The sequence below is a fragment of the Erithacus rubecula genome (assembly GCF_903797595.1).
Source record: "Erithacus rubecula genome assembly, chromosome: 22".
Lineage (NCBI taxonomy): Eukaryota > Metazoa > Chordata > Aves > Passeriformes > Muscicapidae > Erithacus > Erithacus rubecula.
The window spans coordinates 9,777,418-9,793,746 of NC_136674.1; the positions used below are offsets into that span (position 1 = coordinate 9,777,418).

The following is a 16,329-nucleotide window of genomic DNA, read 5'->3' on the forward strand; positions in this document are numbered from 1 at the left end:
CATTCATTCCCTGTGCCATTCTCTGTGCCACTTCCTGTGCCATTCATTCCCTGTGCCACTCCCTGTGCCATTCCCTGTGCCATTCCCTGTATCATTCATTGCCTGTGCCACTCCCTGTGCCATTCCCTGTGCCACGCCCTGTGCTGGCTGGCAGGAGGTGGCACTCAGCTGTGAAATGCTCTTGCCAGGTCACTTTCTGCTCAGCCCCAGCACACTCTGCAGAGGCTCCTCTGAGAGCCCTGTGCCCAGCCTGGCAATCCTGCTGCCTCCATTGCCATCCTACAGAAAACAGGGAAATCCAGCCCAGTCCAGCCCAGCCCAGCCCAGCTCAGTCCAACCCAGCTCAGCCCAGCCCAGCTCAGCCCAGCCCAGCCCAGCCCAGCTCAGCTCAGCCCAGCCCAGCCCAGCTCCAGCTGCTGCCTTTTGCCATCCCTCAGTGAAATCAGCCATGCCAGATGTGCAGCCCCTCTGCCACCTTGGAATTTGCTGATGAAAAGTGGATGTTGTGGCTGCTCAGGCTGGCTCAGGTTAAATCCCAAGCCCTGCCAATTCTCTTAGCTCATTTTCAGGCCCTGGCAGCAGTTTTGATGGGAAGGAAGGAATGGATGTCTGGCTGCTCCACCTGCCAGCACATCATAACTCATGGCACGGGCCAGGGATGTGCAGAGGGTTTCACCTCCCCCCTGGCTCTCCTGACCCCTGGAGACTCCTCCCTGAGTGTGATCTTGCATCCATCTGAGCTTCCAACCCATCTAATGCCAAGTAAAAACCTGGAAAAACTCAGCATATACTCCCCAGGAGTATATGGGAAGGGTCAGGCTGTTCCTGGGAGCACTGGGCACTGAATGCTGGCCTTTCCCAGTGGGAGAGGAAGGAGGAGGCTGTTGCTCATTCTCAATCCATAGTTCAAGTTAAATCCCAGGAAAAGATGAAGAATCCATCGGAGAAAAAGTAGCCCTAATAATATAAATTCAAGCTGTGCAGCAATAACTCAATTTGCAGGCAAGGTAAATCTCTCACAGAACATTCCTCTCTTTGCTCAGTGCCTCAGGAATTTCCCATTCCCTTACTTTTTAAAATTTTTTTAAATCCATGGCCCACTTGACCTCCTCCAGCCCCCAAAGCCCTTCTACAACACTGCACCAGTACAACCAGTTTGGAGCTGGAGGATCAGCTCTCTTCCCTGCAGAAAGCACACAGAGCTCCCTGGAAAGCCTCAGCAGGAATTTATCCCTCCATCACTCCAGGTTTCACTCCACTCCCCACCTCAGGTCCCTCCACAGCAGCAGTCTGCACAGAAGGGTGCCAAAGTCTGCCAGAGTCAGGCAATGACTGCAGATGAATCAGAACTGGGAGCCAAGTCCCAGCACTCTTTTTCCAAAAAAGCTCAGAATTTCGGGAAAAGACCCCAGGAGTTGGCAGCACACTAAGCCTGGCTTTGCCAAACCCAAGCCTGGGTCCCTCTCTGCCAGGAAAGGCCAGCACAGCAGAGCAAAGGGCAAACTACAATTTTTGGACAAAACCCTTTTAGAAGTGATGGATTCCTTTCCCCCCTTTTAGAAATGATGGATTCCTTTCCCCCCTTTTAGAAGTGATGGATTCCTTTCCCCCCCCCCTTTTCTTTATGGAATGAGATCATTCCCACAAGGGGTCTCCTCTCCCTGCCAGGTTTTGAAGCCCTTTCTGTGCTGGACACCCCTGGTGACAATTGTGCCTCTCCCAGGACATCTCCCAGGCCTTCACTGCCCCATCTCCCTAGGCTCTGCTCTCCAGTCTCCCCAAGAATTCCAGCATCTCCCTGCTCTCCTGGATCCCTGCAGTCCCAGACAGGATTTCAGTATTTCCACCCTGCCACAGCCCCGACACAAGGCTGGATCTGTACCCCAGCTTCCCCCACGCTGCTGGCAGCAGGAAGGTCTCCCGTCCTGCCCTGCCGAGGACATTTTAATGGAATGTTCACTGTGCTCAGCTCTGAGCGAGCTCTGCAGCAGCTGAAATTCCTGCCTGGCTCCGGCATCCCCATCCTGCATTTCCCTCTCCCCACTAATTCGAGTTCTGTTGCTTTTATTCCCTCAGTAATTGTTTGATGAGCTCTCTCAGCAGGATTTGGCTGGGAAGCATTCCACCCCTCAAAACTTCTCCTAGCAGAGCAATCAACACCTCACTAGAACAGCTCCAGCACAGCAGCTCCGGGCTGGGACTGGGCAGCTCTGCTGGGTGGGAATCCTGCTCCTCTCCCAGCAAGTGTCACTGCCCAGGAAGGCAGAGGGAAAGGTCCAGAGAGCTTGGCAAAGATTTTCTGTGCAGGGTGGGATTCTTGGGGTGTCTGGACTGGGATGCTCCTGGGGGTCGCTTCCAGCTCAGGATATTCCATGGTGGTGATGGCATTGAAGGAATTGCTTCCATCACCTTCAGCCTGGCTCAGCTTCTGACACCCGACTTTGGTTTGTTTTTCAGCTGTGGAATGTCCCCCTCCAGGTTGGGACAGCTCCTCTCATTTGAGGGAAGACTCATCTCCTCCTGAGGGGCAGCTCTGACCTCTGATCTGTGTGACAGGGACAGCACCCAGGGCAGGGGTAGAAATGTGCCAAGAGAGTTTAGTTTGGATTTTAGAGAAAGGTACTCACCCCAGAGGTGCTGACACTGCCCAGGCTCCCCAGGGAATGGGCACTGCCAGAGCTCCAGGAGCTGCCAGGGATGCCCAGGGAGGGATTTTTGGGATTTGTGAACTGTGTGAGAGCTGCTCTGTCTCCACCCAGCCGATCCCACATCCATGGATTGCCTCACGCCCAGGATTACCCACAGCAGGGTCACATCACACTCTCTTAAAGCGAAGCTCCCAGCTCCCTCCCACCCTTCCCCTGGTGACCAGGAATTGTGGCTGTGAATCCCCGGGAGCACTCACCATCCATGTCCAGGCGCTGCATGATGATGGCCAGCTCCACCTCACTGGGCATGTAGCCCAGGGAGCGCATGGCCATGCCCAGCTCCTGCTTGGAGATGAAGCCATTCCCGTCCCGGTCCAGCACTCGGAACGCCTCCCGGATCTCTGCAGGAGGGGACACAGGAGGAGCTGTTATGGTGGGGCACTGAAGCAGCAGATTCGTGTAAAGTTGTGTTATAGTGTAGAATAAGCGATGCTTGTATGAATTAAATAATTTTTTAAAAAAATAAATAGAACAATAAAGAAAACTCAGAAACCAAAAAGAGGACCACGGATGGAAAGGACACATCACATCATTGTAACATCCAACAAAGGCAGGGCAGCCCGGATTAACAATTAAATAAGCACAGCCTCCGAGATGGCACTTTCGGGAATCGTCCAGGGAACACCCAAACAATGAGAGCCCGACAAGCACCCACGACTAAAATAACCAGAGCCATCGGGAAAATACATCTCAATGCCAGCCTCCTGTAAACCAAAACCTGCAAGTTACACCTCAATTCCACTTCCCGAAAACCAGAACCGCCTTCAGCAGAATTCATCGTCCTCCTGAATACGGTTTTGTCCAACACAACGAAGAGAAAAAAACCCACATGAATATGCGGAACGACGAAAGAAGACAAAGATCTCCGCTCCTCCGCTCAGGGCAAGGGAAAAATGTATAAAAACCGGGCTAACCAGGCTGTTTTGTGAACATTTGGGAATTCGGAGCGGTGGAGTTGGGATCAGAGTGTGTTCACCCGGCCGACCCCGGGCTCGGCGCTGTCCCTGACGATTGTGGCTGTCGTGGACCTATTCCGGTCAGGAAATAAATTATCCTTTATTTTTGATTATTCTTAATTCGGCTGAATCTCTTTATGATCTATAACAATTGTGAATATTTGATCATCCTGGGGCAGAATGATCAGGATATGTTAATGCACACTCACAAACTTCCATGCAGTCCTGATACTGTAGGGTTAAAATGTTTCTAAAACTCGGGAATTGTATTCAGTAGATTCAGGGGTTGGAAAGAAAGGTTGGGTCTGGTAGGGCTGGGAAAGGGAACCAGGCCCTTTGAGCTTTGTCTGCACCTGCATAATCATCAAATGATAAATAATACGATTGTTAAGTATAATGATTGTTTGGTAATTGAATAGAATTATTGTTTAATCGTAATAAGAATCATGAGAAACGATGTAATTGCAACAAGAATCATGAAAAAGGGTGTTTGGGGGAGCTGATGAAAATTGCAAGAATTTATTCTTGGATAAGATCAATGTATACAATAGAACATGGGTTTAATAATTAATATATAGTTATGTAATGAAAGGGTCCATGTAGAGTCAGATTTGGGTTTGTAGCCCTGATTCCCAGAGCTCTGCAATAAAAGCCAATGCAGACAATCATCCTGTGACTCTGTGTTTCTGGAGTAATGGTCCCTGTGCACACAGGATATCCCAGGATCAGACACAGAACCCTTAGCCAGGCTGGAAAAGCCCTCCAAGATCGAGTCCAGCACTGCCAAGGCCACCACTGCCTGTGTCCCCAGCTGCCACCTCCCCAGGGCTGTTAACCCCTCCAGGGACTCCACCCTGTGCCACCCTTTCAGTGAAGAAATAATTCCCAATATCCAACCTGAACCTCTGCTGGCACAACTTGAGGCTTTTTCCTCTCATCCTGTTGCTGTCACCCTGGGTGATTTCTGCCTCTAGATCCTTCTCACAGCTTTTCTCTAATTTGGAACGTTTTTACAGCACTAAACAGCCTCAGATCAATAAAAATACTGATGGAACATAAGGAATCACTTCCATCAATCATCCTCAGCCTGGATCAGCTCCTGATATCTGACTTTGGTTTAACTTTTAGCTCCTCCAGCCTGTGGCAGCCCCTCTCCACTTGTGTGGGGGACACAGAGGGGCAGCTCTGATCTCTGCTCTGTGCCAGGGACAGCACCCAGGGCAGGGCAGGGCTGGGCCAGGGCAGGTTTGGTTTGGATTTTAGGGAAAGGCTCTTCCCCAGAGCTTCTGGCACTGCCCAGGCTCCCCAGGGAATGGGCACAGCCAGAGCTCCAGGAGCTGCCAGGGATGGACAGGGAGGGATTGTTGGGGTGTCTGTGCAGGGCTGGGTGATCCCTGGGGGTCCCTTCCAGTTCAGGATATTCCATGATTCCATAATGCACCAATCCAGAATCCAATGTCTCTGCTCACAGCCCCAAACTCCCAGATCTGCCTTGTTGCACATGCCAGGGAAATTTTAACTTTCCAGCAGCTGGGAGCCTGTTCCTCTGGAGGTGAGGAGGGAAAAAGGTGCCAATTCCTCAGTTTTGGTGAAGCAGTCCCTGTGCCTGGAGAAGGAATCAGGGGATGCTCAATCATCTCCCTCTGGGAATGGGGTTGTAAGGATCACCCCAGGCCCCCTGAAACTGCTCAGAGGAGTTTCTCCTTCATTTAAAATATTTCACTGGAGAAGCAGGAGGAAAAACTCAGCAGGTTTTTTGGGAAAAGAAACCCAAACTTATTAAAAATTTCTCCATCAGGAACTGGAGGATGGAAAATGTTTGGCCAGCCTGGAGTAGTTCAGGCTTTAAGGAAAATATTCCCAGTCCTTCATGGGCTGCCAGAGTCACCCCTATCCTGTCCCCAGGTGTTGGGGGGCCACCAGACCCGGCAGAGGGGCTGCAGGAAACCCTTGGATGTTCCTGGGAGAAAGGCAGGAGCATCAGAGCCCACCAGCGAATGGTTCTAGTGGTCTTTGCTAAGCTTTATTTAAAGCTTTACAAATCAGAATCTGCTTCTAAAGCACCTCGCCCAGGTTCAGCCCCTGCCCTGCCCCCAGCACCTGCCCCTGTTCCCATGGGCAGGATCCTGCCTGGGTAATTCCCTGGGCAGGGGCCAGGCTCTGCCCAGACTGCTGCTCACCCCCCAGCTGTGCTTATCTCTGAGATGGAACCAGTTTTAACCCAGCCCAAGAGCCCAGAGATGCAGAGAGAGGAGGGGCAATTCATTCCAGGGAATATTGGGGTCACATTTCCCATCTCTACGCTCTGGGCTCAGGTTTGCATCAGCTGTGACTTCCTGAAGCTGAATTGCCTTTGTCTCCCTGCCTGGCCAGGCTGCTGGAAGGGAAAGGCGGGAGGCTGCTCAAAGCATCAGCTCATAATTCCAGGAGCCTTTGGAGCAGGAATGAATCCCTGAATCCCATCAGACTCTGCCAGCTGCAGGAAATCTCCTTTCATGTGTGATCCTGAGAGCCCAGTGCAGTGAATATTACACCCAAATCAACTCATGGGAAAACAAACTTCTCTCAGCTGAAGGCAGAAGAATGTGATCCATTGCAAGGAGCCAGGAGAGGATTTTGGGAAGTAAAACATGAATCTGGAGAACTTTACATGCAAGTGAGACTGATCCAAATGCCAGGGGTAAATGCCAGGGGTAAAGCACAGCTGTCCAGGGCGATTCACCCAGCAGGTCCAGGCACACGCATCCCAAAAGCTGCTTTAACAGCACTCAACCTTTGAGCCTTGAGCAGAACAGAACCCACTCCCTCCCCATTTGGGGCTTTCTGTTCCTCTCAAAGACCTGAACTTTCGACCAAGCCTGGCACATCCTTCCCAAATCCACTCCCATCACCAAACAGAGCCTTTTCCCCTCCCCACTCTATAAATACCTTGTGCAGAGGTAGATGTGAGCTATTTATAGGCTGAACACACTGTACAGGGAGCAGTGTGACCTCGGGCAGTGCCTCCTCTCCATCTCCCCATGGAACAGCTCCTCCCCATCCCTATCTCCTCCCAGGGCTTCTTCCCAGGGCCCTGCAGGTGCTGCCCATCCTGAGCACCCTCCCTGCTCCCACACCCCACCCCAGGGCCCTGTGGCCCCTGGCTGCCCCTCTCCAGCTGTTACATTTCATTACCCAAAGCTAAAAATACAGCAGCACTTTCCCCAGATGACTTTCCCCACCAAGTCACCATGGCAACAGATGCTCCTGGCTCAGAGCTGCGAGGGGATGTGGTCCATGGAGTCAATCTCTCCACAGACACTGCTGGGGCTTCAGAGCAGCTTTGGGATCTTTCCCATTCCAGCACCTCCACAGGGATGCTCTGCCCTGCTCCAGAGAAGCAGAGCCCTGTTCTGTCTTTAGGGAGCACAGGGTGTTGAGGTGCTGCTGCCCCAGGAGCTGCCCTCTCCCCATGCCTAGCCTGGATGGCAGCAGGGAAAACCAAGCACATGGATTTCCCCTCCCTGAGGAGTCAGAAATCCCAGTATTTATCCCTCTTTCCCTAAGCAGTGTCTTCATTTACTCCCAAATGTGGGCAGCTGACACAGAACTGTATTAGAGGATAAGAGGGGGAAAAAAGAAGAGATCTCAGAAAAAAACAGAGAACAGGAAATTCATCCTGCCCCATGGAATCAGAGAGTTCTGGAGAGATTTGGGTTGGAAGGGACCAAGGCTCATCTTGTTCCATTATCCCAGGCTGCTCTAAGCCCCATCCAACCCTGGCCACCCAATCATCCTGATTAACACCTTTGTTAATGACCTCAGACAGGCAGTGGCCACAACATGAATTACACTCCCACATGATCTAAGGCTGGGAAGAATTGGAAGGGTGAAAGTACAGCAAGGAGAAAGGAACAGTCAGGGTTTGGGAACAGAAGGGGCTGAGGCAGCAGGGGCAGAGCCTAAAAGGTTCCCATGAAAGTTTATCCTGAGTTTCTCCCTGGGTGTGAAGATTTCTGCTCCCCAGGAGCTCAGAGCACAGCACTCCCTTCCCAGCACTGTTTGAGCATTCCAGAGCTGTGTAGGGAGAGGGGGAGATGTGTTTACTTTTAATTCATTCCCTCTCTCTCCTCCCATTGAACAGCTGCACTCTACAGCTTCCCCATCACCCTCCAATCACCCCCCTCCTCCGGGAGAAGGAGGGAAGAACCTGGGAAAAGCAGAATTTTCACTGCCTTTCCCAAGGGCACAAACAGCACTGCCCTGACACCCGGCCCAGCAAGGGCTTAACTCCCCAAAATCCATCCTCACCACCCCTCCCTCTGCTCCTCCTCCTGCTCCAGCCCTTCCCAAAATCCATCCTCACCACCCCTGACACTGCTCCTGCTCCAGCCCTTCCCTCCCTAAAATCCATCCTCATCACCCCAGCTTCTGCTTCTGCTCCAGCCCTTTCCTTCCCAAAATCCATCCTCACCACCCTGTCGCTGCTCCTGCTCCTGCTCCAGCCCTTCCCAGCTCCAGCCCTACTCCCCAAAATCCATCCTCATCACCCCTGCTACTGCTCCAGCTCTTCCCTTCCCTTTCCCCCCAAATCCGTCCTCCCCTCCCTCCCCTGCTCCTGCCCGACCTTCCTGCTCATCTCCTCTCCCTGGCCAGGTTTATTTCCAGTGATTTCCCTGGGCAACCACCGCAATTCTGTTGTGTCTCCTGGAGGAGGAATTACAATTCCCTGGAGAATTCGTTCCATGGCATCCCCTGGCTGCCCTCGGGTGGTCTGGGGTGTAAATCCCACCCTAAAGGTGTAATTGCCCCGCAGCAGCGCTCGGTGCTGTCATTAGCGAGATAAGAGCCGAGATAACACCGCCCCAAACCTCCCAGTCCTTAATTGCACTTGGGGCCCCCAAGTACCATCAGAAAGCTGCAAACAGCTCGTCCTCGAGTGAACCGGGAGTGAGGCTTGGAGCTACTACGGCTAAAAAAATGGAAATTTCCAGCCCTCCATCTGCTATTCTCACTCTTGGGTTTTTTGGGTGGGTTTTTTTATCTCGCCGCAAATTGCAACGAAGTGTCAAAATAACCCCGGGTTTATCTGATGGCAACGCCCCCCCCCCCCCCCCCCCCCCCGCCCCGAACGTGTTCCAATGGGAAATGTCAAAATATTTCCCTTGGTTATTGGGATGGCAGTGAGCAGCTCAGCCCCCCCGGTGGAGCTCTCGCCGTATCCCCTGAGCTCCGCAGCCTCTGGCTGCGCTGTCAGCATCCCCAAAGCGGGCAGGAGATGCAGGAATGGGATGAGCAGCAGGAATCGCAGGGCTGCGGTGCTCCAGACACGGGCACGGCACAAACAATCCCGTGCTGCTCAGCCTGGCACAGCCAGAAAAGCTCCAGAGCTCGGGCTGGCTCTGCTTTGTCCCCAGAGGGGGTTGTTGGACAGAGATTTGGCAGATTTTTGTTTATCTCTCCCTTCTCCGGGGGAGAGATCCTTTTCTTGTGGAAAAGACATTTTTGGTGCTTCTTCTTCTCAACGGATTGAAGGTTTCCAGGTAATCTTTGGGAACCCCCATTCCCATGGAAATGCAGGACAGAACAAGAGCTGCTGCTCCCAGATCTGCCCTCCAAGGGAAGGTTTTTAAGGATGGAGAATCCCTGAGGACCGGCTGGGGGAGCAGCAGCACTGAGATCCTGCAGGGGTCAGAAGAATTTGGCAAAACAGCAGCGTCCACTCTTCCCTGTAAATTTCCCTGCCATGGAAATCCCAGCTGGAGACAAGCAGGGATGAGCACCAGAGGCAGGGTGGGCAGGGCTGGAGGGGCTGTGCTGTGACCCTGCCCAAAAATCAGGAGGAAGAATCAGGTTCTCAGTGCCCATGAAAGGACCAGGCTGGGCTCAGGGATGAGCTTGGAATGAAGGAAATCAGGAGGGGATTGGAGAGGGGAAAATGCTGGGAGAGAGGAGGGCAGTACTCAGCTCATGGAATCCCAGAAGGGTTTGGATTGGAAGGGACAAATGTATATGAGGGAATTTAGCCTCAGAAGGAAATTCCAGAGTGAGGAGTGACTGCAGCTTTGGGAAATGGGACTCTGTCTGCTCTGGGCAGCTTTGGTGGCCAAGTCACCCCCAGCAGCAGCAACCTCAGCCTCCAGGGACCTCTTCCAGCCTGCTGAGAACGTTTTTATTCCAAATATTTCAATCTTGATATTCTTTATCAAATATTTCAGTGCACGCTGCAGCAATCACATAAATACAGATGATCCCATGGTAATCCATCAGGTGATTCTATGGTAATCCCTGCAGGTGATTCCATGGTAATCCATCAGGTAATTCCATGGTAATTCCTGCAGGTAATTCCATGGTAATCCATCAGGTAATTCCATGGTAATCCCTGCAGATAATTCCATGGTAATCCCTGCAGGTGATTCCATGGTAATCCCTACAGGTTATTTTGTGTTCTTATAGTTGATTTCATGTTAATTCCTACAGTAAATTTCATCTTTATTCTTGCAGATTATTCTATGGTCATTTTTAGAGGTGATTCCATGTTAGTTTTTACAAATTATTCTATGTCAATTCTTTCAGGTAATTTCCTGTTCTTACAGATGAGCCCATGTTAATTCCTACAGACAACTCCATGTTAGTTCTTAGAGATAATTTCCTGTCCCTACAGATGATTCCATGTGAATTCCTACATGAGGGCTCCTGTTCTGAGTTTCACCATCTGTCAGTCACTGCTTGAAACCTTTCCTCAGATCCCTGCCCTCCCCTCCTGCTGCATCCCTGGCTCTGTGGAGCTCCACCAGGAGACTCCTGAGGGTTTTTTGGACACCCATGCCCAGCCCTGGAATTATAAACAGCAGCACCAGGACAGGGGGAGCTGCCCAAACTAATGCCCAGCTCTGCTCCCTGCATAAAAATCAGCATTTTGTGCCACATCCACTGGCACAGGCTCCCCCTGGGCTTCCCTGCCAAGGATTATTGACCATGGAAATGTCCTGGGAGCAGCCCCAGAACTCTGCTGCCCTGGGTGGGCTCAGGGTCCTGCCTAATCCTGCACCCCAGGCTGGGGCTGCTCCTGAGGTGGGTGACCAGAGCCAGGAATTCTGTGAGGCTTCCTGCAAGTTCTGTAACCCAGGATGTGCAAGGTCAGGGAAAAATGTGTTACCCAGCCTCGATGGAGAAGGAAAAAGAAGAAGAAGAAAGTGAGACAGAAAAAAAGAAAAATAAAATTTTAGAAAAAGAGCAAAAAAGAGAAAGAAGAAAAATAATACAAGGAAAAAAAGATAAAAGATAGAAAAGAAAGGAAAAGGGGAAAAAGAAAAGAAGCAGAAGCAGTAACACCCCACACTGAAAGATCAGCACTAAAAGGCAGATAAATTTCACAGTCATGCTATGACTTTTGTTTACAACACCAGAACCTGCTGCTAAAAGGCTGAATGAGGAGGGAATAAATTTCCAGTGTTTTCCAAAGAAAGCTTCATCTCCTTTTCACAGCTCTCTCTATCAGCAAACAACCTTCTCCTCCCTCCTCCTTCCACAGAGCAGCAGAGCTCCCCTCCCCCAGCCTCCCGCTCATCCTGCACATCCCTGATCATCCCTGATCACCCTGCACACCCCTGATCATCCCTCACATCCCTGATCATCCCTCACATCCCTGATCATCCCTCACATCCCTGTTCACCCCAGATCATCCCTGATCACCCCTGATCATCCCTGATCATCACTGATCATCCTTGATCACCCCTGATCACCCCTGATCATCCCTCACATCCCTGCACACCCCTGATCATCCCTGCACTTCCCTGATCACCCTGCACATCCCTGATCACCCTGCACATCCCTGATCATCCCTGATCACCCCTGATCATCCCTGATCATCCCTCACATCCCTGATCACCCCTGATCATCCCTGATCATCCCTCACACCCCTGATAATCCCTCACATCTCTGATCACCCCTGATCATCCCTCACACCCCTGATAATCCTTCACATCCCTGATCACCCCTGATGATCCCTGCAGATCCCTGATCATCCCTGATCATCTCTGATCATCACTGATCATCCCTGCACATCCCTGATCATCTCTCACACCCCTGATCATCCCTGATTATCCCTGATCATCACTGATCACCCCTCACATCGCTGATCACCCCTGGTCATCCCTCACATCCCTGCACATCCCTGATCATCTCTGGTCATCCCTGATCACCCCTGATCATCCCTCACATCCCTGTTCACCCCTGATCATCACTGATCATCCCTCACACCCCTGATAATCCCTCACATCCCTGTTCACCCCGATCATCCCTGATCATCCCTGATCATCCTCCACATCCCTGATCATCCCTCACATCCCTGATCATCCCTCACACCCCTGATAATCCCTCACATCCCTGATCATCACTGATCATCACTGATCATCCCTACACATCCCTGATCCTCACTGATCACCCCTGATCATCTCTCACATCCCTGATGACCCCTGATCACCCTGCACATCCCTGATCACCCCTGATCATCAGTGATCAACCCTGCACATCCCTGATCATTCCTGATCACCCTGCACATCCCTGATCATTCCTCACACCCCTGATGACCCCTGATCATCCCTCACATCCCTGCACATCCCTGCACATCCCTGATTATCCCTGATGACCCCTGCACATCCCTGATTACCCCTGGTCACCCCTGATTATCCATCCCCCCCTCCCATCCCTGCTCCCCCCGGCAGCCACATGGGAATTTTCCCTCTGCCCCGATTTTCTGCTGCAATGATCTCGGTCTGTCTGCCACCAGAGCCACCCAGTCTGTGCCAGCAGGAAAGAGAACCTGTCCCTTCATGTGCAGCTCCTTCCCTGGGCTTCCCAGAGCCCTAGCTGGGCTTTGAGCCCTCTCTGTTGGAAATTTCCTGCCCAGTATTCTTGCACCATTTGGAATCATCCTTGGAACAGCCCACAGGGATCATTTGTTGCAACCAAACCCTGAGACCTGACTCTGACAAGGGAGATGAGTTGTGATCCTGCTCCATCCTAAACTCACCCTCCAGGGGGACAGGCAGTGCCTGCAGCAGATTACCTGGAGTTCCATTGCTCTCCCAATCCCTCTGCTTTTAATTAACTCCCCATTAAGCCCAGGTTAATAAGGCCTTGCTCAGGACCACAGAAGGACCTTGGACCCTGCTGAATCTGCTCAGGACTTAGGAATTGAGCCCACTGTGAAATATTCCTTCTTATTCCCCCAGTTGCTCCAGGAGGGATGGGAGCATCTCTCTCATCCCTTTCTTCTCAGCAGATTTCATGGAATCCTGGAGTGGTTTGGGTTGGGAGGGACCTCAAAGCCCATCCAGTGGCTTCCACTACCCTTCCACTGTCCCAGCTGCTCCCAGCCCTGTCCAGGGACAGCCACTCTCTGTGTCCCTTGCATTAATTCCCACTCCTTGCTTCTCCAATATCCCCATCCAAGGTGAGTGACTGCCCCAGCAAGGACCACAGTGTGCCTCTGATTTCATGCTTCTCATCCAAAATTCCCTGTTCCCGTGCATTTTCTGCTCCCCAAGTCCCAAAATCCTGGAAGAAGCTTTTCTCCATAAAGCCTGAGTGGTTCTAACACAGAAATGCTTCCCTGAGAGCACAGCTGGTGATCAGGAGCCCAGCAAACAAATCCCACTTCACACATCCCCTGTCTGTGTCTCCTCACTGCTGGAGCTCAGGACAGGAGCCACAGTCCTGCTCCAGGGCAGGAAAGAGGCAGCACCAGCTCTGTTTGGGAAGGAAACTTGCTGGGAAGGACTGGTAGGGCCAGAATTCCCCTCCTGGTTCAAGGCACAAACTCTGCTCTTTGTGCACAGAACCCCAAACTTGAATGCAGAATTAAACTCAGAATTTTTTGCCCTTGCTGTGGGGCAGTTTTTCTCATTGTTTTCCTTTTCTCTAAATTAGGCACCTCCTCATCTCTGCTGTGTCCAAACCCCACCCAGCACTTTCACCTTCCAAGGGATCTTTGTACATCCCCAAATCCCTGAGGAACTGGAACAGCCCAGAGGGTGAGGGGCTGTAACCTGCAGCCTTAAGGCTCCTTAATGTCTCTGCAAATTCCCAAACTCACTCAGGATTGGCATCAGGCAAAGAGCAGAAAGCACCAGGGGAGCTGAGCCAGTGCAGGTGGATGTGGGAGCAGAGGGATGGGTTGGGAACTGCCCAGAGCTGCAGGGAGAAATCACAATTCTGCATTCCACTGGATTTGGGGCAGCCTGCCTGCCTCTTCCTCAGCCTCCTGGCAGCTGGGATGGGGCAAAAAGGGTTAATTTCAAATAGTCAGGCCAAAAGAAAGATGAGGAAAACTCAGAGAAAGAAGAGAAGGAAGAAGAAAATGAGAAAGAAAGAGGGAAAAGAGGGAAAAGGTAAAAGAAGAAAAAACAAAAGAAAGAGAAGGAGAAAAAGGGAGAGGAGAGGAGAGGAGAGGGAGGAGAGGAGAGGAGAGGAGAGGAGAGGAGAGGAGAGGAGAGGAGAGGAGAGGAGAGGAGAGGAGAGGAGAGGAGAGGAAGGAGGAGAGGAGAGGAGGAAGGAGAGGAGAGGAGAGGAGAGAGCGGAGAGGAGAGGAGAGGGAGGAGAGGAGAGGGAGGGGAGGGGAGGGGAGGGAGGGAGGGGAGGGGGGGGGAGGGAGGGGAGGGGAGGGGGAGGGGAGGGGGAGGGGAGGGGAGGGGAGGGGAGGGGAGGGGAGGGGAGGGGAGGGGAGGGGAGGGGGGGGAGGGGGAGGGGGGGGGAGGGAAGGGGAGGGAAGGGAAGGGGAGGGAAGGGAAGGGGAGAGAAGGGAAGGGAAGGGAAGGGAAGGGAAGGGAAGGGAAGGGAAGGAAGGGAAGGAAGGGAAGGGAAGGGAAGGGAAGGGAGGAAGGGAAGGGAAGGGAAGGGAAGGGAAGGGAAGGGAAGGGAAGGGAAGGGAAGGGAAGGGAAGGGAAGGGAAGGGAAGGGGAAGGGGAATGGGGGAGGGAAGGAAGGAAAAGGAAGGAAAAGAAAGGGAAGGAAAAGAAAGGAAAGGGAGAAAAGAGAAAATATTAAAAAGAAAATGAAGAAGAAGAAAAAAGGAATAGGAAAGAAAAACAAAAACAAGTAGGAGAAAAGAAAAAAGAAAAAAGAGAAGGGAAATGAAAGGAAAAGGAACGGGGAAAAGGAATAGGGAAAACAAAAAGAAAGGATAAGGAAAAATAAGAAAGGGAAAAAAAAATAAAAAAGGAAAAGGAAAAAATAAAAAGAAAGGGAAAGAAAGGAAAATAAAGGAAACAAAAAAGAAAAAGAAAATTTTAAAAGGAAAAGAAAAACAGAAAGAAAAAAGAAAACAAAAAGAAAGGAAAAAAGGAAAAGAAGAAAAGGCAAAAAGAAAAAGGAAAACAAAAAGGGAAATTTATAAAAAGGAAAAGGAACTTTTTGGCAGCCTGGCTGCCTCCTCCTCAGCATCCTGACAACAGGATGAAGCAAAAGGCTTAATTCCCAATATTCCAGCCAAAAGAAAGGTGAGGAAAATTGGGAAGGAATCTCCTCCTTTGCTTTGCTTTGCTTTGCTTTCCTTGCTGTGGCTTTGCCATGGAACAGAACCAAAGCTCATCCATCATTCCTGTTGGGAATGGTTTCCAGAAAAGGCTTCACCCCACTGAAGTCCCAGTATTTCATGGCCTTTTTATTTAATGTTTAAACACTGAAATTATCAATTCCAAAGGAAATATTGCAACATTCCCAAAATGAAGCCCTCCTGTTATTTCTGGCTGAAAGGGCCATTGTCAACAGGGAATGGAATCAAATCTGCACTTTGGGAAAGGAAAAGGTTTCCATGGAAGAATTCCAATCAGCTTGGTAAAGTCTAAAGCAATTTGGGAAATCTTTCCCCAAAGCATCACTGGAGTGTTTCCCTTAAGGGACAGGGAGCCCCAGAAAGCCCCAGAGCAACACTTGAGCCCCTCTGGAGAACTGCCATGGCTGCAGCAGCTTTGTCAGCAATTCCCAAGTGTTTCCCTGTGCAGAGAGCAGCAAACCCATTGCAAATCCCTCCAGAACTCTGAATTTTGCCCTGGAGCTGCTCTGTGAGTGCTCATTGGCTCTGGCTGAAGGTCTGTCACTAACACCAGGAGTGATGCATCAAAGGGGGATGGAATTCCTGTGGATTTGATCTCCTGGCACATGGGACATGTTCTGTATTTGCTGTCCCCAGCCTGCTGACCTGGTGCCAGAGAATCTCAGAATTACTAAGGCTGAGAAAGGTCTCAGACCATCAACCAACCACACTGACCACAGGGAGCTCTGCCCACTCCAGCTGCCCAGAACCCTCCTCCAGGGTGACACTGCCACCAATCCCTGTCCTAAATCCAGCCCCAAATCCCAGCGGGGCTCCCTCAGCTTGTACTCTGCTGGGCTGGGGTGTGCCTGCAACTGGGAGCAAAAGCGAAGGGATTTGAGCAATAATTACTGCAAATGAACCTCCAAAAGTCTCATGTGCCCTCTGCACTGGGATGTGATTTCTAAAGGTCACACAGTCCCAGGGTTTTCCTAAGCCCAGCCTGATTTCCAACCAAAGAAATCAGGGAGAGGAGTTGGTAAGAGTGTCAAACATCCTCTGGAAATGTAAAGGGATAATTGGGAATGTGAAGAGATAATTGGAAGCTGCTCACTGATGGGAACAAATTTAGTCTTGTGATCTGGGAGCT

General features: G+C 51.2%; 2 protein-coding genes across 4 annotated transcripts in view; both read right to left on the reverse strand.

The window, feature by feature from the left end:
• Positions 1–16,329, reverse strand: part of LOC306811325 (S-adenosyl-L-methionine-dependent tRNA 4-demethylwyosine synthase TYW1-like) — a 396,352-nt gene that overhangs the window by 197,388 nt on the left and 182,635 nt on the right. The window lies entirely within an intron of this gene.
• The window catches only part of CALN1 (calneuron 1), a 139,241-nt gene that overhangs the window by 57,508 nt on the left and 65,404 nt on the right, over positions 1–16,329 (reverse strand). For all 3 annotated transcript variants that reach the window (XM_079324938.1, XM_079324940.1, XM_079324939.1), the window contains one exon: positions 2,906–3,049. In XM_079324938.1, the coding sequence (XP_079181064.1) occupies positions 2,906–3,049 (144 nt within the window). The remainder of the gene's footprint in view (positions 1–2,905; positions 3,050–16,329) is intronic.